This window comes from Populus nigra, chromosome 3, assembly GCF_951802175.1.
Source record: "Populus nigra chromosome 3, ddPopNigr1.1, whole genome shotgun sequence".
NCBI classification, from domain to species: domain Eukaryota; kingdom Viridiplantae; phylum Streptophyta; class Magnoliopsida; order Malpighiales; family Salicaceae; genus Populus; species Populus nigra.
In genome coordinates, this window is record NC_084854.1 from 1493382 (window position 1) to 1518661 (window position 25280).

Genomic DNA, 25280 nt, shown 5'->3' on the forward strand with positions numbered 1-25280 from the left:
TATATTGCATAATGCTTACCAAAGACACATGTTTTCATTTGATTTCCTTGCCAAGTATCTAATCACTCACTGCGTTTGTGCAATTTAATTCCTACCTGAGAGGTATGCACACTTGCCTAGGTTTGTGTGAAGTTAGTTTACGGGTCTTGCATGGTCTTGGTGTCGAGAATAGACAGAATACTAATTGAAGAAAAGAAAATAACTGGAATGAAAGGTTGATCAATATTTGTAGACTTGTGGCGTGTAAGACTTTCTTCTCTTTGTATACTTTGGCGAGAAAGATTGCTGTTCTACTGTTGATTTCTTTCGGTTGCTTCCTTGGAACTGAAACTTGACTGGTTTGTAACTTGGTTTCCTGGTAAACTATTTCAGTTATTGTTCTTGGTTTCCTGGTAATTTTAGTTTTCACAAGTTCTGCTGAAGTTCTTTTTGTTATGATCTTTTGTGCACTGATCTTGATATTCAGCTATTTTCTGTTTTCGCTATCTTTATGGAGTCATAATTACTAAACGATCTTACATAACTTGTTTATTTCTGTCTCTCCCTTGTATCAATTAATAATTGCCAATAGTTATCTGTAGTTCTAGCTTTTCCTTGCGATTAAGATCAGTGTGAAAGCCTTCAGTTTTGAATTGATACTGTATCTGCAAAGAATGCAATTTCCTCTCATTCAATCGTATCTTACCCTGCAGTATTGAGTGTTTCTCGCATTTGATATTGTCTTTGCCCACTCCTCCCTTCAAGGATGATAGGGGTTGGAAATCAATACTGTGATTGTAGGACTTGAAAAATATGAATAAAAGCGCTACCTCCCTCTCTTCTTCTCTGTACTTCTTTCAACCTTGTCGTGGAGAAGTTTGCAGAGGTGCTATAGTATGTGATGCATGGTTCCTCTACTTACTTCACTGAGCTCCTGGATTTTACAATATCAACCAGGTTGAAGTTGAACTCCAGTGAATTTGATATCCTGTGCCTCAAATACCTATCAGACTACATGAAGCTTGCATGTTGTAACTTTCCAGAAGACCATGTATGCTCTACCACAGGGACATTTATGGGCATCAGCAGCATGTTTGAAGCATTTGTGGGTTGTGGGACGAGATGAAGCATAAGGAGCCTTTTGTGGAATGTTCATGTTTAGAAGAGGTATGCACTATATCTGGCTCACCTTGTTAAAATCAGTAACTTGATTGAGGTAAGTTGAAAGCAAGTCAGGGACAGGAAGAAATGAATGTAGCTGTCGGAACTTGCTTTTCTAATGAAGTGAGACTATTTCTTTCATAAAACTATCATGTAGCAGTAGTGGCTTATGTTTTTAGTAGATGAGGGGAATTAACTTTTCCTCTCCTCCTGTTTGACGATCTTTTTGGCAACTTGTTTCCTGAGCTGCAGGTACACTTATACTTTACCATCCAAAATCCTAATATTAAGTCCGTCGAACAATTGGGAGCGAGGATTTTTCCTGGTATTTGGCAGTTGTAGAAGGGTCTTTCACGTTGGATGTTGAAGAGTGAAAATACATATTTGAAACTGTTTTTGCTTGAAATGCAATAAGCAGCAGTTTAAGATTCTCCAGCTAAATCTTTGCATTTCCATTCACAATTTCCATTCCAGGCCTAAGTTCAAGACTAACTTCTTTACATTTTTTTGTTGTGTGAAAAAACATCAGAATTGATTCTCTGCATGATGAGGGAACCTGAAAAGGTCCTCATCATCAATGTGGCTAAATTTCCAGGGTCCGATTTTTCCCGAGTATGCAGTTGTGGAAGCCTTGTAAAGCAAAATGTTCGTGTAAAGTAAGAGTATCAGTGAAGCAATTAAAGAGGGCACCTTTTTCTCCAAGCCATAAGGATTTGCAGAAATCCCTCTGCTATTCCACATGCATAAAGGTCAGTGCATAATCACAAGAAAGACGCACATGATTCACCACTCAGGTGCCATTAACAACTGCAAAGGAAAAAAAGAAAAAAACTAAAGAGAGATGTCTAGAGAGCTTATAGAAATACTAGAAAAATCAAAAGGGGCTAAAACTGGTTTTCTATTGAAGTCCACAGTAGCATGTGACAAGATCCCACAAGGTTTAGTTTTTTCTGTAATGATTCTTTATGTTCTCTACCTCTCTGTTGTGGTTAGTTTTTTCTACAGTTATCAGTCTCGTTTAAGATCTGATCTGTTTAGAGCCTAGGTTGTTGAGTCATCTTCGAGTTAATCAAATCTTTCTAAAAAAAAAAAAAACTTTGAGTTGATTGAGCCCAGTGGCCCCAGTCTTACTTGGATTTGGTCGAGTCATCAAGGTATAGAAGCGTAGATATTCAAAACGATTCAAGGTAAAACTTAATTTAGATCAAGCCGAGTTCATCACTTGACCATACTAGTTTTTCAATTAAAAAAATAATAATGTTTATAAAATTGTGCAAACAGGCTTGCCTTCCCCTTAATTGGGTTATGGCTTAGGGCTTGACATTGGTTTTGAGCTTTCCATCATAAGCTGCCCATCCTCATTCCATATCCAATAACCTAGTATATGATTTCAATATATTTTTTTAAAATTATTTTTTTAAAAAAATTTGATTTCAATATATTTTTTATTTAAAAATATTTTTAAAAAATATCATCCATTACTTTGTCATAGATCCACCTGATTTACATTGGATATTAGTACAAAATTCAAATTGCATTATAGCTAGATATATAATGACTTACATGTTCTTACCACGAAGAGTAGTGGATTATTTTATTATTAAATAAATATTTAATTTAGCTTTAATAAACTTTATTTTTTATCCACTCGTATTGTGATATGGTTCTTATTACCATCCATGTCGAAAATACATACCAGTGTCGTTTGAAAAAGACTATCTAACCCTTATAGATTACAAGATCAGATTATGACTATCAAGAAGACAGTGTCTTGTAAAGGCTATCACTATCTCAAGTTTTTGGAGAAGCAAGATTTAATCCTCATGTCTTAAGTTCTTTTCAATTAAGCCCCTCTACACTTACGACCTTTCTTTTTTCATTTTATTTTCATTTTTACCCTTATATTACCCTAATCACCTTGTTAACTCACTTAATCAGTTCCAAAAACTAACAAAACTCGTATTAACTTGTTACCAAACATGAAAACACAACCAGACTCTTACCATTAAAAGAAAGAAATAGCTGTCCAATTCATTAGTAAATCTACAAAATCGGAGTTAATAAACTTGGCATGCTCCTCTAATCTCTTCAGTATCCTAATTCTGAACACTATTGAAGTAAATATTTGACACTATTATAGTTTTTATAGTTGTTGTTATTAAAAAATAAGTTTTAAAAAAATATTTTCAATTGTAATTTTAAAAAAATAAGTTATAAAAATTATATGTCCAATTAAAACTATTATGAGATAAATTTTTACACGTAAAATAAATAAAAAACATGTTCTCATAAAAAAATAGATTACTTTAACTTTTATAAAACTAATGTTCAAAACATAATTATGCATAGATCTAAAACAAAAAATAAAAATTATTTAATTAACCAAATCAATTTTTTGTTGTTGTTGATAAAAAAACAAAAACTATCACACTATCTTAGAAAAATTAAACTAAAAAAACTACCTTACCCCTTTGATTTCATCTCACCCTCCCTCTATACTTTGGTAATCCTATAATAATAATTTTTATAATTTTTGATATTACGGTAGAGTATGTTTTTAAAAATATCTTTATTAAAATATATATTAATTTTTTTATTTTTATATCATCACATTAACATTATAATTTTTTTTAAATATTAACTTAATATTTTTAAAATAAATATATTTTTAAAAATACCAAAAAGCAAAGCCATACCGCACTCCAAACCGGATGCAAATTCTTCGCTATCATATAAACAGTACTTCCAGTTTAAAAAAAAACCAAAGAAAAAACGTTGTCTTTGGTGACATGACATCATTAGCACCGTATTTTTAGTTTTCTCTGTGTAGCCCAACTCCGATTTTGGTGTTCTTTTGGGTCTAGCCAGGATTTTTCACAACGTTGGATCCCCAGATCCACCGGTAATTTTCTCTCTTGCTCTAAAACCTCTATTAACAAAACCTCTCTTAAAAGAGTGAAAACCCATTTGCCATTTTTGCTTTTAAAGACCCACACACATAAAGATACACACTTTGCTTCAATAACCACTGACCTAGAAGGCTTTTAATTCTTGAAATGGTGATTAATTTTGATAATTTCTGTTGTTTTAGCAAGTGGGTTTTTGTTCTTGCATGAATTGGTGCACGTGCCATGTTGGTTTCTTGTACTCTTGTTTTATTTTGTTTTGTTTATGATTCTTGAGTTTGTGGTGTTTGATAATGGGATGTCTTAGTTTTTTTTTTTTTGTTCTGGTTGCAGAAAATGAGTAGCTTAGTGGAGAGGCTACGTGTTAGATCAGAAAGGAGGCCAGTTTATAACTTGGATGAATCAGACGATGATGATTATGTTTCCGGGAAAGCTAAAAATCCCCAGGAGAAAATTGAAAGATTTGTCAGGGATGACGCGGTTTGTTTCTTTTCTTCCCATTTCTTTCTTGTAGGTTAATGTGTACTTTCTTAATGCTGGATGATAATGATTTTTTTTTCTTTTTACCTTGCTGTTGATGTAAATTACCGACTTTGATGCTTTACTAGTTTCACTTGGAGGTTAAGATAGTTGAGGCGTTAACATTTTAATATTTTTTAAGGATTTTTGTTTTGTTTTTGTTTTTAAGGTGAATTTTGTGTTTTTATTTTTTATAGTTTTGACTTCTGAAAACGAGTTAAATTCCCGAGCAAAATGAATTTTATTTGATATTTTTCATGCAAAAAGATCAGGAATGTGGCTGACTTGTTGCTCTTAAGGATGTTTTAATGATGTTTTTAAGGCTTCCTTTCATGCACTGGCACGGGCTAGTTTACAGAAGAAATAAAGTTGACATGTTCAGTAATTTCCAAGTTGAGTGAACTATATTCTGTAGAAATAATGAAGAAAAAATAATGCAATTTTGTTGTCCTATGACTGTTGTTAGTCACACAGATTTTTCCTTTATTTTTTATTTTTTAAATCTGTGGCTGGTCTAGTGCTTGGTTTGATGAGATCCTGGTCAATGACTGGATTGCTTTGAGTTGGTTGGTTCTATTTTGAGGTACTTTGCTATTAGAGATTTTTTTTCATTGCATTACTTTTACCATTGCCCTTGTAGAAGTTATTCATTGTTATGAGTTAGATTGCTTTAATCAGGATAAAAGACACAGCCTGTCAAAAATGAGTTGAAAACTTCTTGGGTTGGAGGATTGCTGTCGACTGTGGAGTAGTTTCATACTTTCATTAGCATTTTGCTCCTTTCTTTTTTTCTGGTTTGGGGTGGTGTAGGAAATGATAAGCTTGTTTGGATCTTTTTGTGGGCAATCTTTATTGATTCCAGGATATCGTTATATCATCATGTTTTTGGTGTTCTTTTTTCTCGATTTCATTGGAGTTTGTTGATTAACTGAATAAGCCTTCATTAATTGTCATGTTAAACCTTGAGCTTAAAGATGAAGGTGATGGAACAGGAAAATATTTGACTGCAACCGAGAAAATTAATGCGTATTTCTTAAAATTGATTTAAAAACTAATGATTTTTTGTGTGGAAATGCAATGCAATGAAATACAAAAGAGAGAGACAAAATTATGATTTGGGGGTTTAGTTGCTTAGGGCTTCGGGCTTCAAAACAACTGAGGAGAATCATGCTTTGAACATGAGGCAGATTATCTATTTGATTTGAAAGATCTCTCATATCCATGCTCCCACACTTGTTTCCAGTGAATGTAGATGCTGTGCTTTGGTTGTCCTCCCATGATTGTCTTTCTTAGTCTTAAAAATTTTACAAACTTCATGTTTCTTTAATAGTTCCTCTTTCTTTCTTCCCTCTCATTCAGAAGGAGGATTCCTGTCAAGCTTGTGGAGAAAGTGAGAATCTTCTGAATTGTGAAACCTGCACATATGCTTACCATTCCAAGTGCCTGCTTCCACCACTAAAAGCTCCTTTTCCTAGCAATTGGAGGTGCCCTGAATGTGTATGATTCCATGACACTCTTGGGTACTCTTGTTTATTACATCAACATTATTCTTTTCATAACTGACAATTACTATTCTTTCATCTGCAGGTTAGCCCTCTGAATGATATCGATAAGTTATTGGACTGTGAAATGCGCCCTACTGTTGCTGATGATAGCGATGCCTCTAAACTGGGCTCAAAGCAAATTTTTGTAAAACAGTATCTTGTGAAGTGGAAAGGCTTATCTTATCTACATTGCACTTGGTAATATTGTTTATATGATTTCCAACTTTCTCATGAAGAACAATTGCATGTAAAATAACATGTTAACTCTGCAATCCTTTTATAATGCTTTCAAGTTCTCCTTTGTGCTGTTGCTACAGCATGACCAGGCTTGACCTGGCATGATATTCTCTTGGATTTTTTTCTTGTCAATGCTGTCCTTTTCCTGTCTATTCAGCATTTTTTGCTCACTTCTTTGCTGTTTTTCTTTTTTCCTTTTGGTTATCTTCTCCTGCACAACTCCTCACAGGGTACCTGAGAAAGAGTTTTTAAAAGCTTTCAAGTCAAATCCCCGTCTGAAGACTAAAGTAAACAACTTCAATCGTCAGATGGCATCAAACAACAACTCCGAGGATGAATTTGTTGCTATCCGACCTGAATGGACAACTGTTGATCGGATTCTTGCTTGCAGGTTGACTCATCTGAAACTTTAATGAAACAAACACACAACACACAACACACACACACACACAAAGAAAATGTAGTTTTGGTTTTACGCTGCCTTTTCTCATTCTTATGTTTGATTGTTTGTAAAGATTTAAAAACAAACGTTGAAGTGAGGAATTTTTTTATTTGTTGAAAATCAAAATCGATGTTGTGGAGTTCACTTCTGTTAAGTTAAAAGTATGCGAGCTTCTATGTTTTAATTATATTTGAGAACATGGAAGCATGCAATTAATCTGCTAATACAATAATTTACATGCATGTTTCTTAGCAGAACTTTTGTTGTTGGAGATAATAATCCCTATTCTTCAAGCATTGACAATTTCATATCTAAAGATTAGACATAATTAGGGACTATACAGGATTGAGGGCTTTGAGGGGCAAAGACAATCTCTTTTCAGGGATCAAATGTGTTCATTTTTTAAGGTAGTGGAGGGAAACTGTTCATACATGAAAGGTTGAGTATGTTGAGAAAAATGTTTTGAGGAAAAAAGAAACAAATTTTAATTTAGGAATAAAAATAAAAAATGCTCTTTTCAAAGAAAATAAACAGATTGTTATAATATCAATGAGGGGGGCTTGGATCCATCCTTGGATGTAAGGCAGTTCAGCAGAATAATTTGATGCTTGAATGGATGCTAATCTTTGCATAGCCATGTGATTTTCCCTGTTGCCCTCATCATTCTGTTTTGGAACCTCTTTACTATATCTTAATACATTTTTTAGGATGCCCCCTTGGCTTGAGGAGGTGCTTTTCTTATGTACATCTTGTGTCTTGAACTTTAAAATCACTAATTAAAGATAAAAGCATAAAAGTATCAGTGGAAATTTACCATTTATAATATAGTCACCTGTTATTACTTGCTGCATTTCTTGATAACACTGGTGTGATTTGGCTGTTTAGATATGCTATTTCAGCTTTTCTTTTCTTTTGAAATTGTTTGAGTCACACGATTCTTGAATGTGACACTGTTGCATGCTTCAGGGGAGATGAGGATGAGAAGGAATATCTTGTGAAGTACAAGGAACTCCCTTACGATGAATGTTACTGGGAATTTGAATCAGATGTATCTGCATTTCAGCCTGAAATAGAAAAATTTAATAAAATTCAATCTAGGTCTCACAAACCGAGCAAGCAAAAGAGCAGCCTTCAAGATGCTAATGATTCAAAGAAGAAATCAAAAGAATTTCAACAGTGTGATCACAGTCCTGAATTTCTTTCTGGAGGTACATTGTTCATGTCTTTCTTCCTTCTTGAAACCTAGCATACTTGTTTATTAAGATTTACTTGGTTGAATTTTTGTTGATTCCTGAGTGCTCTTTTTTTCTGTAATTGAAGGCTCATTGCATCCTTATCAGTTAGAAGGGCTGAACTTCTTACGTTTTTCTTGGTCCAAACAAACACATGTAATACTTGCTGATGAGATGGGCCTTGGTGAGTCTGCTTTATTTTTTTGTGTTGTTGTCTTTGCACTGATAGCTTGTCATTGTTTTTGCCAATGTATTCACATCCCACCCCTCTTTTGTTTGATTACAGGGAAAACTATACAGAGTATTGCATTTTTAGCATCTCTTCGCGAAGAGGGCATCTCTCCGTATCTGGTAGTAGCTCCACTTTCAACATTGCGAAACTGGGAACGTGAATTTGCAACATGGGCACCTCAAATGAATGTTGTATGTACACGGAACTCTTCAGTTATCTTACTCATTGGTAAGAAAACACTGAGTGGAAGTTTCTCTTGTACAGGTTATGTATGTTGGCTCCGCACAAGCTCGTGCTGTCATAAGGGAATATGAGTTTTACTATCCCAAAAATCACAAGAAGATCAAGAAAAAGAAATCTGGTCAAGTTGTTACTGAAAGCAAGCAAGATAGAATAAAATTTGATGTGCTTCTAACGTCTTATGAGATGATTAACTTGGACTCAACATCGCTGAAACCAATAAAGTGGGAATGCATGGTAACATTCTATGGCTCAATGAGTGCTGTGCTAGTCCCCTCATGTTATTGCTACTTAACACTGACATCTACATATAGATTGTTGATGAAGGTCATCGTCTAAAAAACAAGGACTCTAAATTGTTTCTCTCGCTGAAGCAGTACTGTAGTAACCATCGTGTGCTTTTGACTGGAACCCCTCTTCAGGTTTGTCGTCTAATGATGCTATTGAATCTCATGGACTTAAGATTATTGCTTTTTGCTGGGGAATAATGTTTGCATATAATAAGTACCAATATCAGAATAAAATTGAAAAGTAAAAATGCTTTATTGTATGCCCATGTTCTTAAACCAATTATATAATGTAAAAGCCTTTTTGCTTCTCTTGATTCCAGTCTGGATTTGTATTTCTTAAGCGAAACCACTGGGTATGAAATCACTAAGTGTGCCAATAACTGAAAGGCTTGTCAAGTGTTCTTTTGTTTAACTTGCATCCCATCATTTGTTTTGATGTTCTGCCTCTGGAGCATTTAAGGGAGTATCTGTTGGTGATTTTAATCATGTTGCAAAGTTAGCTTACTGAATTTGAAAACTGGCAGATGGGCAGATTTGGTCTGTCTAATCAACAAAACCAGCACTTTTGCAACACAGTATGGATGCATGTTTCACTTTCTTTCTTATGGATTATAGAGCTCCATCTTATTGCTTTAGTTTTGCGAGTTCTTTATGCATGCCATAGGCTTAGAAGCAAATATTTGTCTTGCAAATCTGGATAGAAACTAATGTGCAGTGCCCTCCCATCATCATATGAATGGCCCATTAGCCTTCTTTTCATGCCTTTTCCTTTTGGTATATTCTACAACTTAATTATACTGTTTACATATGTTTTTGTTGAATTGTCTAACTTACTAGCACTCATTTGACACCTGCTCAGAACAATCTGGATGAACTTTTCATGCTCATGCATTTCCTTGATGCTGGGAAGGTTAGTATGTGTGCTACTCTGCATAAGATTTTTCTTAGATCATGATAGGTTATAAGAGCCCATTGGTAAATTGAAAGGCCTTTTCCTCTTATTGGTCAAAATCTTTGCAGTTTGCAAGTTTAGAGGAATTCCAAGAGGAGTTTAAGGATATAAATCAAGAGGAGCAGATTTTGAGACTTCATAAAATGTTGGCTCCCCATCTCCTCAGAAGTAAAATCTCAAAACTTTTCTATGTGATATACTTGCACCTCATTTGATTAGTTGGATTTCCAGGGCTATTGGTATCCACGATTTTATGCTAGGTGTGTCAATCAAAAGTGTTTCTTTTTTGTAACTCTGAACCTTTTCTGTCTTCTTTTTGAACATGAAGGTGCCAAATCCTGCCAAATGAGGTGTTATCTGACTATTTGGTGGATGCCTCTTCTGTTTTAGCATTTGATTTCTCTTAGGGTCGTACTTTCTCAACCAGTTTTTTTTTTTTTGTAGTTTCCTATCTTGAACTAATATATGAATTGTTATGTCTAACACAGAAAACCATCTGAAAAATATGCCCCTCTGTAGTCTTTTCTCATTTTTTTTCACTTGTCAGCACATTAGCATTACCTGGTTTTTGTTTTCCTCCATTGAGAAACTACAGGTAATTGAAATGGTATATTTTTCCACTTTCTTTCGAGGAGCTGGGTTGCTGATTTGCTATTTTGTTTGTACACTTACATTTATTTCTTTGATTTGTATTGTCCTATATTTTGAAACACCTGTGGTTTCACTTTGTTTCCATCCGCAAGAAAAGAAATACAAATATGAAAAGAACAAATGCATGTTCTTACAAAAAAACTTTTCTTATTGTATATTATGACTTGAAGAAGGCTTTAGCTTTGTTTTGGGAGACAGAAGTTGTTTTCCATGAAGTGGGTGTGCCCTATCTATTGCATTTGCTCTGGTAGTTTTTTTTTTTTTAATTGTTAAATATGCAATTTCAAGGGCTCTCTCTCTCTTGCTGTTGCTGTCTGTTTTGTGGCCTGCTGAAGCAAAAGGATGGTTTTCATCTCCTTTTCTGTAAATCTTTTTTGCATTGATGAGAATGTGGGTGCAAATTTGTGTTGCTCCTATAGGGGTTAAAAAGGATGTCATGAAAGAGCTACCTCCTAAGAAGGAACTCATTCTACGTGTTGAACTAAGTAGCAAGCAGAAAGAATATTACAAGGCCATTCTGACTCGCAACTATCAAATACTAACTCGACGTGGTGGTGCACAGGTGCAGTTTATTAATGTAGTGAAATGAAGCTATTTTAATGTATTTCAACCTAACATATTACTGTCCTTGGATCTTTCTTGACCAGATTTCTCTTATCAATGTGGTTATGGAATTGCGCAAACTCTGTTGTCATCCTTATATGTTAGAAGGAGTGGAGCCGGATATTGAAGATACCAATGAATCTTTCAGGTATGTAGTTTAATTCTATGTATTCATACTTGTGTGTTTGTGCAAGTGCATTCACATGTGCATTTACACAGATACATTTCCAGTTATGCATGTGGTGCCTTTACATTATGATTGGGCATATTCTTTATCTTCTTTATAAAGATAAAGAATCTTTATCTTCCTTGCCTGTTCTGCCAGTGTAATTTGCTTGAGAGGCAGCAGATGGCTTCATCTGAAGTTTCATTTCATTTTTGGCTGCCTATTTGAAATTTAATTCTGTACCCTGTTGTTTCAGTGTGTATAAAGATATTTTTCAGTGGTTATAAGCACTCTATTTTATTTGCTGATCTTTTTTGTGCTCCCTTTGTTCTCGTTTTATTAACTATGTGGCAGGCAGCTCCTTGAAACTTCTGGGAAATTGCAACTGTTGGACAAACTGATGGTGAGACTTAAAGAACAAGGGCATAGAGTTCTCATTTACTCACAATTTCAGCACATGCTGGACTTGCTGGAAGATTACTGCACTCATAAGGTATCAGCATGTTCTTATTTTGTCACACTCTTAATATGTATTTGTCTGCTGCAGTGATAGGTTGTTGAGATATATGCATTATTTGTTTCAGTCTTTTATCATTCATTTTGTTTCTGTGGTCAGAAATGGATGTATGAACGGATAGATGGAAAGGTTGGTGGAGCTGAGAGACAAGTGCGCATAGATCGATTTAATGCCAAAAATTCATCAAGATTTTGCTTTCTTCTCTCAACTAGAGCCGGAGGACTGGGAATAAACCTTGCAACTGCTGATACTGTTATTATATATGATAGGTTGATTGTTTTCATTTGAATATTTTTATTTTCATTTTTGTTATTCCTTTTTTAAGTGATAATGAGAAAGCAGGTGATGTGGAAATGTTGGTAGAGTAGTAGTTACATGTTTAAGGGTGGTATGATGGTAATAAAATTTATGGTGATTGGAATCTGGTGTTTTCTGAATTTTTGTAACCTGACCGAGACAAGATTTGGCACTATCACTATGCTTATTTCAATTTGCTGACATCTCTAATGGCTATGTTTTCGAAAGATCAAAATACTTTTCGGGTGCTCTGGATTTTGAAACTCAAAAAGTTGTAAATTTGCAATTTGTCCTGTGGGTTTGTAATGATTTTCTGGTTCCTTTTCTTTTTCGTTCCTTTTCTTTGATTTTCAATTCACTGAACATATTATTCTTGGCTTTTTAGTGACTGGAATCCCCATGCTGATCTTCAAGCAATGGCTAGAGCACATCGACTTGGGCAAACCAACAAGGTTAAAATTTATGCTCAAGATGTCATAGATAACTATTGTTGCTGCTGCTGTTGTTTGGTTGCTTGTTTGTTATTTGTTTACACTGAAGTGTTGTTTTGGTGTTGCAGGTATTGATTTATAGGCTCATAACCCGAGGAACTATTGAGGAACGGATGATGCAACTGACTAAGAAGAAAATGGTTTTAGAGCACCTTGTTGTTGGGAGGCTGAAGGCACAGAATATTAATCAGGTAAGAATCTTTTTTCATTGGTTAAGGCTTTTGGTTTTGTATGTAATAATAGAAACTTATGTTGCTTGTGTGGGCTAAATTAAATGAAAATTATGATTTGAGTTGCAGATCAGAGATGGCACAATTTAATTATAGCTAATATTGTAGTATGGTTTAGGGGCAAAAACTAAAAAGATATGAACCATGCAGAACTTATACTGAGAGCACCATATACTCATCAGTAGACTATATTCCTTTTTCTTGGCAATATTGGGCAGTTTTTTAGAAAATGCTGGCTGTTGTGTTTATGGTGCACTGATGCACGCAACATTCTTTATGTAGGTATATTTCTTGGGCAGTTACAACACAAAAGTTACTGCAATATGTGTTCTTATTATGGGAAAAAAAAAATACCTAATGACAAATGTGTGGGTTTAAAATTTGAGGAAATCACTGAAAAGATTATGATATTGTTTTAGGAAGAGTTAGATGACATCATAAGATATGGTTCAAAGGAGCTTTTTGCTGATGAGAATGATGAAGCAGGGAAATCACGTCAAATTCATTATGATGATGCTGCTATTGATCGGTAAACACATTTGACAGCTTGTATCTTAGTGTTTTACAAATTTAAACGTTTCCTAAAAGTAGTAGTTTGCATTGTTTCTTGAATAGATTACTTGACCGTGAACAAGTTGGAGATGAAGAAACATCATTGGATGATGAAGAGGAAGATGGATTTTTGAAGGCGTTTAAGGTGTTTTTTTTTAACTACAATGCTTTTGTCTGTTATTTGTTGAGGTGTGTTTGTGGTGATTTTCTGTGAAGACATGATCTTGCTCTGTAGCAACCATAGAATAGGCTTGCTCTATTTTGCAATTGTTTTTCCTTTCCTGTGTAGACAGTTTTATTCCACACGTATATTACCTCACTCTTCCGATTGATGCATTAAAAGAAGAAAACTATGTTTTCCTGTTAGAAGACAAGCTGTGGACTAGCTTAGTGCATGTGCTGGAAGCATAATGGAAGGGGAAGTAATTATGCAACGCATGTTTTATCTTCCTCACCACATTTCACATTGTTTTTCATTAATCTTAGCTATCTTAGGCTGATGCTTTTAAAGATTGGTTTAGCATCCACTTCCACTAACCATGTTACATTGCCTTTATAGCAGTCTGAATATACATCTGGTTCACATAGCTTCCCTGGATGCCTTTTTGGCATTTTCCTAGTCATCCTTTCTAGTTATCCTACCATGATTATTGGACTCTTTTTGTCCTTGCCTCACATTTATTTATGATGGTCACTTTAGGTTTTTGTACTGTTACTTGTCACACCAACTTATTTTTATATCATCTACTTGTTCTGAGAAAATATTATGTTTGCTATAGAGTTGAATTCACCACAACCCCTGTGGTGGTCAGCCCTGAGGAATTTTTCTGGTTGTCCCACCTTTCAGTTACATGTTTCTGGGTCTCATTGAATGCTCAAAGAGCCTGGGATGCCTCTTTACCAAGATTAAAAAAGAACAAAGAAAGCTTATATGCTTTTAGTGACCACATGGCAATTAAGATTAAAATCATGGTCATCATTTATGTTTTCCCTCTCTGCAGATACTCTCTTCTGGCTATATCTGTGATACTTATCATAGGCGTATTATTACTCTATATGCATTCTTTCTGATAAAAACTTGCCAAATTCTAAGAATAATTGGAATTGTAGTCATTAAAAATCAAATCTAAACCTTATTGAAACTTTTATAACCTGTTACTTTCATTATACATGAAGACAAGGCAGACATAAATTCACTGTCTCTTCTCTCTCCTTCCCTCCGTCTCCATCTCGTTCCCTCCATCTCCATCTCCCTCTGTGTGTGTCTGGAATTTTATCTTACTGTGGCTGAAATGTTAATTAGTTGTTGGGGTTTGTGGAGTTCATATTAATTGAGTTTTGATTTTAAATCTGCATTTGCATCACTCAAGAATTTTGTCCAAAGACTTTTTAGGAAGTTTGGTGTTCCTTTGGGAGTGAGGTTCAAACCATATTGAGAAATCTCTTGTAAGGCTGCAGTTTTTGATAACGTTGTTCCTTATATACATGGATATTAGGCAAGGGGAGCAGTGTGAATGATCTAGTTTCATTTAACAAATTTTGGTAGATCATCAAGGGCAAGGGTCTTTTCATGCAGTCGGACTGCAAGAGAATTAGATCCTTTTGGCAGATCTTTTCTTTCCTAGATTCTCTCTCTAACTGATTATGACAAGGCGAAGTGACCCATCATTTTAAATGCACCCCTGGTATATGATAGGTAAAATTGTATCAAGTCAATGAATGGCTGAACTCTTGATGAGGAGTACAGTGAATCCCAGATACAGGGCTTGTGTCATGCATTGCTTATAGTTTGAGTATTCAGCCATGTTTGGAATGGTTTCTAATGCAAAATACTGTATTGAAGATCGTATCTTTAATTGTTACTGCAACTTTTTCATAGAACTGAATTGGTTCTATATTCTTGTGTTCTGTGCTGTCTGATTTCTGAATTACATTTTTCTGAATTGCTTCTGATTGGAAAATACCATTTTGTGTGCTTTAGGTTGCAAATTTTGAGTATATTGACGAAGCAGAGGCTGCCGCAGAGGAGGAAGCTCAAAAGGCAGCCATGGAAATGAGATCCACCATAAACAATTCTGAAAAAATTGAAAAAACAAACTATTGGGAAGAGTTGCTGAAAGACAGTTATGAAGTGCACAAAGTTGAGGAGTTTAATGCCTTGGGCAAAGGAAAGAGAAGCCGTAAGCAGGTATTGTTTTGTTCTCTTTCTATCATATTTGGTAAAACACATCTGCTTGTTATCATCAAGAATTTAAATTTACTTGGTATGAGATTGTATGCTATTTTTCACTTGCAGCCAGTATGGAACCAGTTTGGTCAAAAATTAAATTCAAATCTACTAAAAGTGGGAGTTCAAAATTTCCTTTTGTTTTCTTTGTCATTTTTTCCCATTAGTAGTAAAGGGAATAATTGTAAACTTGCAAAACAAAACTCTGTTTGAAGCAATATGTAACTGTGGCGTGGTGTGGGACCCATCATGCGAAAGTATCTGATTCTTTTGGGTCAGATTTCGAATGATATTAGGGTGTAGATTTAAATGTTTTGACAAATTCAGCCCTCCAAGCACAATAACTAAGTTTCACAATAGTTAATTTTGAAAAAGAAGTGTTTTTAGGCTTAAACATGTTAACTAGCTCATACATTTTGGCTTCTTTGAATTGTACAGAGCACTTTTATTTTGGAGACTTTGGAAATGAGATTAACTGGTTTATTTTCATCTGATTCAGATGGTGTCTGTTGAAGATGATGACCTTGCTGGTCTAGAAGATGTAAGCTCTGATGGTGAGGATGACAATTATGAAGCTGAGTTGACTGATGGTGAAACAACATCATCAGGAATTCAGACAGTAAGAAGGCCTTATAAGAAGAAAGCTCGAGGTGGTATTTTTTTTTCCTTCCTAGTTTGTTTCTGATGAATTAGTGACAGAAATTGATGATATACTGATTTTGGTTTGCAGTGGATAATACAGAACCAATTCCTCTGATGGAAGGTGAAGGAAGATCATTCAGAGTATTGGGTTTTAAACAAAATCAGAGGGCTGCCTTTGTACAAATCTTGATGAGGTTAGATCTTACATTGAGAAAATAAGAACAATGTTCCTGTGGTTAATGAAATTTTTAAAATGTTTCTGCACCAGCATTCACATAAATTTTATATTGCAGGTTTGGGGTTGGGGACTATGACTGGAAGGAGTTTGCCTCTCGTTTGAAACAGAAGACATATGAAGAAGTAGAAAAGTATTGAACATTACCTTTACCTTTTATTGGTTAAATATGTGCTAGGGATTTATAGCAACTTAATGTTCAAAACCTGTAATAACAGCATCATCTTTGTCATATGACTCACATCTTGCATTCTTATTGAATTTTATTTTTTTTGGTTTGGATTGGATGACATTTGTATGCATGCACTCATAGTTGCTAGAAGATACACTGTTTAGTTTCAAGGCAACAAGATTTGATTTTGTTTGGAAGCTATTGAAGTATATATTTTCCTTAATTTCTTGCATATCTAGGAACCTCATTTCACAGAGTATGCAGTTACTATATACATTTTAGATCTCCTATCTTGTCAATCCACTATTTTTGTTCCCTACATATCATTTACAAGCTACCCTGGTCATTGCTTAAAGAGAGCTAACTATTGTATTTTTTTTCGGGACCCAACTTTAATACTTTATACACTAGTTTATTGTTGTTTTCATAAATGGTATTTCCATCTCCTATTTTCAGTTATGGGCGATTATTCTTGACTCACATAGCGGAAGATCTAACTGACTCACCAAATTTTTCAGGTGATTAATCTTCACATGGTAGCTTTTAATTTGATTTTTTTTGCGCTGTTAATGTGCTATGTTTGCTTTGTTCACTATCTATGATCTTGATTGTAGACGGTGTTCCTAAAGAGGGTCTTAGAATACAAGACGTACTTGTTAGGATTGCTGTCCTGCTTTTGATAAGGGATAAGGTGAGTCTGCAAGTTGAAAGTCATGTTTCTTTAATTTTACTTTAAATTCTTCGCACCTGGTCTCTCTTTCTCCCCTCTTTTGGGCCTGCCTTTTTGAAGGTGCTTAAAGCTGAAAAAGGCATGACAGGAGTGCTTTCCTTGTGCATTTGCTAAGATAAGAAGAATGGGCATTATACCCCACCATTTTTTCTCCTATTAGTCAAATGATATATTTTGATGTGTTTTTGGAAATGATAGGCGAGGTTTGCATCAGAGAACCCAGGTAGCGCCCTTTTCACAGATGACATTATACTGCGCTACCCAGGCCTGAAGAGTGGAAAATTTTGGAAACAAGAGCACGATTCATTGTTACTTCATGCAGTATTGAAGTATGCCTTCTCATTACTGTCTGTTACATCACTTTTATCTGTTGAAATATTTATACATGATCACTTTTTCTGCATTTCTGCCTTTGTTTGCCTCTAAATAGATAGACCCAACTAGTTTTGTCCTGAGGCTTTGTTAATTTGGGTTGAGTTTGCTTGTCTCTTAAGTTCTCTATCTCCCGTCTTATGTGAATGTGCACGCACCAGGACTTAAAGTTTTTGTACAAATTAAAGATTTGACGAATATGCTGAACATTGTCTGACCCATTCTAGGACTTTCACTCTCATCCTAGTTTCCCTGTACCTATTTAGATCAGAATTAAAATATTTGATATATTGCTTCTTATGGAGATATAGTTGGATAGTATAGGAAAGAATAATAAAATCAAAGCACTGCATAGGATAGGCAAACCTAAACTCCAATAGACTTTACCTTGGGGAGAGTGATGCATGGGATCTAGGGTGCCTGAGGTGCAGCCTAATTTGTAGCCATGCCTCTCTTACATAAAGAGGAGGTTGAAAGTTAAATGTTCAAATACCTCCATCAAAGCTACTAAATTATAAAAAATATGAATAGTTGGTGCATATCTGGAATGGGAAGGAGATTAATCTGTTGTGGATGTGAGGGATATGATTTTTGCAGAAAGTTATTGATAAAAAGAGGCACAAAAGAGCTTAGGTTATACACCTGGTGTAATTTGGTCCTTTTGTAGGTATTCATGGAAATATGTTTCACTATTGCAATATGCTTCACATCAAACATCTCATGATAGGTGTATAAAAATAAAGATACCTAATTTATAAACAATGTGCCAAAAGCCCCCATTCCACCCGAAGCAGGGACTCGTACCTGAGTTCTAGCCCCTCATGTGGCAGGGTACTACTTGGCCTTGGAAATGGATGCAAAGATGCTTCACTAGGCTGAAAAACAAGTGCTTTCTCTGTATTATGTGAACTAGATTTGCATGCTGAATACATTATTAATTTAGTCAGTTATGAAGATCTTTGTTTTTGGTCGTCATCTACTTTCTAGGCATGGGTATGGAAGATGGCAAGCTATTGTTGATGACAAGGACTTGAAGGTTCAAGAGATAATCTGTAAAGAGTTGAATCTTCCTTGTATAAGACTACCTGTCCTTGGGCAAGGAGTTGCTCAAGCACAAAATGGTTCTACTTCTAACATTGCGAATGCAGAAGCTCCTAGCACCCAGGCACAGGCAAATGTTACTGGAAATGATGTAGCAGCTGATGTTGCTCAGGGGACAACTGATGCTGCAAACCCAGCACTGTTATATCAAGATTCATCTATATTATTTCATTTTAGAGATATGCAGAGACGACAGGTAGAGTTCATTAAGAAAAGAGTGCTGCTTTTGGAGAGAGGACTCAATGCGGAGTACCAGAAAATTTACTTTGTAAGTGATTTTGATTTTCTTTGTTTCCTATACGATGACTATTTTTGCATTTTCAGATAGATTTAAATTCAAAGGACTAAAATTTTGGATGCAATCAATTTTTTAGGAAATCTAATTTAAATTGCAATATTTCATATACTAGGAAAAAGAATAGCTAAGTTATAAGCTAGAACATCTTAACTCCAGCGAGAGTTTGGTTTCAAGGAGGACCATTGCTGGGTATTCCTTATCCACTGTTACCAATTAGATTTAGGCAGTTATTTTGTCAATTGATTGTGCAACACGTTGCAACAGTATTAATGACACATGAGTCTTCCTCTTTCTTTTCCGTTGACAGCTTGCTCTTTCTGTTAAATGATTTTGACTGAGATATGGAAATTCTGTGGCTTAATCCACACAGCCTTATATTTCTAGAGCCAGTCAATATCCTTGCACTCTTGGTACAGAACACAAGATATTCTCTATTTTATAGCAGTTCATGAGGAAGAGCTTATAGAACAGTAGAATTGTGTATTCGGTGCTTGTATTGATATGATACTTGAATTGATTCTAGACACACAAGTTCCTTTACCCCCCTTGTTTATGCTCACAGGGTGGTGATATAAAACCAAATGAGATTACAAGTGAAGAGGCTGATGGTGAAACAAAGGCTGCTGACAGCTCAAGTTTAGGCTCCATAGAGATCAATGCTCAAATGATTGACCAGTTGCCTCAGATGGAACCAATTGGTAAGTTCATGTTTGTTTATAAATTATTGCTCTTCAGATTACCAAATTTGAGATTGCTGAAAAAGAAATTGAGAGATTTCTGAAGGGAAGTTCATTATTAATGTACTATTATTACAGGATAGAGTGGCAGACATTTGAATGATATTATATAAACATATCCTGATTAATTATCAACATTTGAATCAGATTATAGGTGACATCGGTTTGATTAATTATCAACAATTTCATGGATGACCAATAATCTTTCTATGCAGGATCAGAAGAAATTTCAGCAGCTGCTTGTGATGACAATCCTGATAGATTGGCATTGGCTGAGCATTATAACAAGGTAAATCTTCTGCTAATTCATTTGGATTCTCCATGTTATGTTCAATGGATGGGATTTGTATCATGTACCAGATAGGAAACACTTGAGATGGAAATTGGACACAATTCACACACTAGTGGTAGTGGTTGAGCCAAAGCCATGTGAGGATTAACACATTGTCTTTTCTGATTCTCCTGGCAGATGTGCACGGTGTTGGAGCAAAATGTTCATGAAACAATTCAGATATCCTTAACCAACCACCCTGCAAGTCTCAAGTTGAGACAGGGCCTTCAGCCATTAGAGATGATTTTTGAACAGATGAATCAAATTCTCTCTCCTTTACAACAAAAATCTACTTCGGAACAAGGTACTCTGGGATCGAACAAACATGTGCAAGGTGAATCACAGAGCAATCAGGCTAAACTTCATTCACCATCTGGCCAACAGAAGGAGAATAACGACAATGCTGCTGCTGTGGAAGATGTTGAAATGAAAGAGGCAACGACAGAGCCAAAATTGGAAGAAACCATTGCATCTTCGGATGAAGAAGCTCCACATTCTGCAGACCCAGTTACGCCTCCAAAAGAACCTATGTGTTCAACAGGGACATCTGAAAAGGATGTGCAAATGGTCGATACAAGTAATGGTACTGACACCAACACTGATGCTGTATCAAATGAAAATGAAACCACAGAGAAATCAAATTCGGGGGTGATCGTTTTAGATTGATACATACAAATGGAATACCTGTAACCTTTTCATGTTCTTTTTAGCTAACAAACTAGTTTTACAGGCTTTAGCCAAAAATAAGTAAGAGTTAAACTGTACTCTTCAAGTACTCTTTTCAAATCGTGCAGTTCTTTTACAAAAATCAAGTATTTCTTAATATTTAGCAAATCTTGGTATTGCTTGAGATTTTATGCACTTCATTGGCTAACAATGCAGCTTATATTTCCACTAGATTTCAGCTGCCTGCTCGATAAATTTAATATCATTGTCATTGCTTATGCCTACTACTTTCCCACAGCTTCAACTGACTCCAAGGTGATGTAAGGTAATGTTTTTTCATCCATGGGGCTTAGGAACGCCTTTATTAATTAATAGCTGGGTTTCATTCTGCTTCAAGGAGCTAGGCAAGGAGTGTAACTCGAATCAGATTTCTCCCAGCTAGTCAAGTTCCAATCATTGAAGGAGAGCACCTTTACTATTAAAGCAGTACCTTCTTTCACAGAGGCTAGGAAGAAGGATCGCAAATGTCTTCTTTGACAGGAGCAGTATAGCAAAAGAAAGAGTAAATAATCAACTTAACATGTATGAAATGAAAGGGTTTTGTGGGATGATCGTCTGATATCATTGAGAAATAGGAAGAAGTGTTTATCATATCATTTCGTGCAATTATTCCCAGAACATAACCGGAAAGGAAGCCATTGGCCAGGAGCGAAACACGAACAAGTTCGGAGTTTCTTGGGATGATCATCTGATATCAACTTAAACTTTGATGAATGAAAGAGTTTCGTGGGATGGTCATAGGAAGAAGTGCTAGTGTTACCGAACGATTCTCTGCAATTATTCCCAATACACAACCGGAAAGGTTTATGAAATGCCATTCCTAGGAGCGAGACTCAGAATAAGGTGAGAGTGGTGCATCATTACATTATAGAAAGGTTTATCAAATGCCAATGTCTTTTCTACTTTTGCAATTTCAGCATTAAGTACTAACACCTACTTCAAGTGAAAAGCTATTTCAATCATAGTTGTCGGCCTCAGGTATGACCTAGAAAAGAATTGGGTTACTAGGTTGCTGGGTCAATTTCATAGGTTATGGAACAACTCGTGTTAATTTTTTTTTATCAAAACAGCGTTGTTTCATTTTTTTTAAAAAAATTCTTAATATTAACTAAGACAAGTTTAGTAATGTCATGAGTCAACCATTAAGTTAATTAAATTTGGTCAAGTTAATGTTTTTTTCTATTCAAATTGAAATTTGAACTGGAAAGGTTCTGGATCGTGAATTTTCTAAGTTACCCTGCTAAACCAGATCGGGTTTAATAACTATGCTTAGAATGCTAATTTCACACTCCTTGTGATTTAAGGACTAACAATTTTTTATACAAGGTGTCATTTCACTAAAAAAATGATACACCATCAACTAAAAAGATTCATGGAGAGCTACAAGACATATTATATAAGCATGGCTTAACCTATGAGTACTAGTACAAGTGGTAAATAAGAACCAAAGACATGATAAGTGTAAGACCATATTTTTGGTCAATCAAACCCAAGCCCAAAGTTCATCCCAAATCCAACCCAACTATCCTAGGTATTTAAAGAAAAGAGTTGTCGGAGAATTGTTTCTCTCTCTTTGTTTCTCCCTTACCATAACTTTCTCCCAAAATACCAAGGATTTCAGTTTTAACTTAAGTTTTTGGTTTAAGAAGGGTTGAAGAAACAAATAAGTGATTCCTTTAACTGTTATTTTCGATTAAGACATTGTTTGTGAAAGGATGAAGAAGAGTTTAGGGTTTTTATTTTGATTTGATGATGAAATGATGTAAGAGATTTAATTGATGTTTTAGAGTGTTAGTTTTGTTCAAAATTGGTTTGATATGTTGTCTGGATTATGGGTTTTTGAATAACAGAATGCTTATTTTTGGGGATTTGGGGATTTGAGGACTAACATATCAAGATTCTATAAATCCCAATCAACTAGACGACTAATTGGCTGAACCGGCTGACTGGTTGACAAGTTGTTGTCGATTGGTTGGACATTTCGGTCAACCATTTGACTCAACAATAGATTTTTATCGGGTTTATTAGGTTCGATCAGTTTGAATTATTTTCGGGATCAATTGGGTGAATTGATTTGGCTTTATATTTATATTTTGGCCTCTAAGCTTAGAGTTTTAAATCGTTTATGTTATTTTACTTTGAGTTGTTTTTTAGTGTTTTCCGTATCTGTTATAGATTATGCTGATGTTTCTTCTAACTATCTTCAATAGTCTCTAGTTTTGCATTTTTTATCTTTTTTTTTTGTTTTTCGAGTGAGTGAGATAATCTTTAATATGTGAGTATCTATTAAAATTCATTAAAATATGATTACATCTTGATATCGATATACTTTCCAGTAACACAATTCTAACAGAGTAGTTAATCAATGTGCACATAATATTTTGTATACCTAACCGGTGAGAGAGACATCAGCCTGTGACGACTAATCCTCCCACAATGGTCACCTTCGAGTGTCATCTGGTCACCTTTGGGTTTCATTTTTAATATTATTTTAGGATATTAGTTTTTGTTAGCAAGTGAACTTTGTTAAGTGTTCCTACTTCTTTAATTTTAGTCGGTATGTCTTACTTGTTCCGCGAGACTTTCCTTTTAGTTTTTGATTTGATGTCTTAGACGCTCCACTACTATACTATTTTAATTAAGTTCGGATTTTGATGATGTCTTATGGGTTTTTTTTTTTGCTTTATCTGATGATGAGAATTTTTGAAGTGTTATTTGATTTTATTGGTTTTGAAGAATATAATATTTTGAAAGATATTGAAATGCTACAAAATCTTTATATGATTTTTTTTATGATATGTATGTTCTAAGACTTAGTGTAAGTAGGGTGTCCTTACAACACCACTCTTGCATTGCCGGTCATGGACCTGGGATTCGAGTCGTGATAAAAGTGATATCAGAGCCAAATTTTGTTAAAACCCCTGTAATCTGGTTTTGCTAAAACCCCTGTAATATATGGAGCTTAGGAACCATCTTGTCTTATTATCATTCCTCTTTAAATTCTTCAATCTTGTGTATAATATGTCTTATTTGAACTCTTTTTATCATTGTGTTGTTATACATGCATTCTTTTAAGAAAATATTGAGGGTAAGACATGTAGTTAATATTGATCGTGTCAATAATGATCAAGAGGACATTCTTATTGTTCAACTCAGGAATGGAAGGTTAAGAAGGGGAGGTAAAACCCCTTCACCTTAGCCTATGGAGTCGGAAGTTCAGGAGGATGATGAGTCTAAGGGAGCTAATAGTTTGGAAGTTGGTCAAGACTAGGAGGAGGAATCCAACAAAAAGGTGTCTCATGCTGACAGTGCTTTACATATGATTGGACACGCCATGCAGACCCTAGTTAATCTTGTAGCTGAGAGAAAGAAAAAGAAGGATAAGAATGCCTTTTCGACTTCCTATACTATGCATAGAGTGAAAGTGCATTTGTTAGAGTCTTTTAAGCTGGCACCTCCTGCCTTTAAAGGAGTTGATAACTTTGAGGATCCACAATAATTTATGGATGCAGTGTGGCATATATGTGATGCCACGAGATGCATGAATTATCATACAGTGACTTTAGCATCCTTCAGGTTAAAAGGTGGGGTGACTGTGAATTGGTATAAGTTCAAGAGAAGTGAAAAGACAACTAATTCTCCATCGATGGAGTGGAAGGAGTTTTTTGAGAGGTTTTTGGAGCGTTTTCTGTCTGGAAATATGAGAGATACTAGAGCATATGAGTTTGAGATATTGATTCAAGGTGACTTGATTGTCAATAAAAAGGCTGAAATCAAGCATACAACTATTTGTACTCATTAAAATCTAAGTTGTAAATACTATATATAAATAGGAAATTTACCTTATAAATAGGAAATCTAGGCTATAAATGTTACATAAATAGCTCCCTAGATTTAGCTTATCATATATGCTCCTTAGAATTACTCTTTGTAATTACTGTGTATAAGACAACTTTTCTTATATAATGAAAGACTAGTCTCAGATGGGAGGCAAGTTAAACCATTATGTTATGGTATCAGAGCTTTTTTCATAGAATTCTTAAGTCTTAGTTTTCTCAGTCATAGCTTTTTAAAGAAGTCATATAATGTTTGTGTCAGATTTACTGGTAAAAATTATGATGCTTGGACATTTCAATTGGAGATCTTTCTCAAAGGAAATGAGTTATGGGGCCATATAGATGGCAGCGATAAAAGAGACTCGGCTGTTGAGGGATTTACTGGTTGCTAAGGCAGCATAAGCCACCAAAGATGCACATAGCATGTCCTAGATTCTTAGTTCTATGGAGCCACATTTGATTCTTTTTTTTTTTTTGCATCCTTATAGATCTGCAAAGGCTATGGGATCACCTCACACAAGTCTATAACCAAGACAACAATGCTAGGCGTTTTCAGCTTGAGTTGGTTATTGCCAATAATACCTACAAAGATCTCTCTATTCAAGATTACTATTCTAGATTTTTGACTCTAT

At 35.1% G+C, this 25280-nt stretch overlaps 1 protein-coding gene across 4 annotated transcripts; it reads left to right on the plus strand.

The window, feature by feature from the left end:
• The first annotated feature begins 3887 nt into the window (after positions 1–3887).
• LOC133688740 (CHD3-type chromatin-remodeling factor PICKLE-like) lies at positions 3888–20920 on the plus strand. 4 transcript variants are annotated; one of them, XM_062108340.1, is made up of 31 exons: positions 3888–4042; positions 4380–4526; positions 5925–6062; positions 6153–6307; positions 6576–6737; positions 7755–7996; positions 8109–8204; positions 8307–8443; positions 8517–8729; positions 8807–8914; positions 9642–9692; positions 9803–9902; positions 10805–10947; positions 11033–11136; positions 11509–11647; positions 11771–11940; positions 12354–12420; positions 12528–12650; positions 13109–13218; positions 13305–13386; positions 15223–15429; positions 15968–16118; positions 16199–16304; positions 16404–16478; positions 16974–17035; positions 17132–17208; positions 17446–17576; positions 18607–18988; positions 19581–19716; positions 19971–20044; positions 20225–20920. In XM_062108340.1, the coding sequence occupies exons 2-31, from the start codon at positions 4383–4385 to the stop codon at positions 20750–20752; spliced, it is 4413 nt and encodes a 1470-aa protein (XP_061964324.1). In that variant the 5' UTR covers positions 3888–4042; positions 4380–4382; the 3' UTR covers positions 20753–20920. The 4 variants fall into 4 exon arrangements, with proteins under 4 accessions (XP_061964324.1, XP_061964323.1, XP_061964320.1 ...); XM_062108339.1 differs by lacking the exon at positions 3888–4042 and adding an exon at positions 4049–4199; XM_062108336.1 differs by lacking the exon at positions 3888–4042 and adding an exon at positions 4254–4273.
• The last annotated feature ends 4360 nt before the right edge of the window (positions 20921–25280 follow it).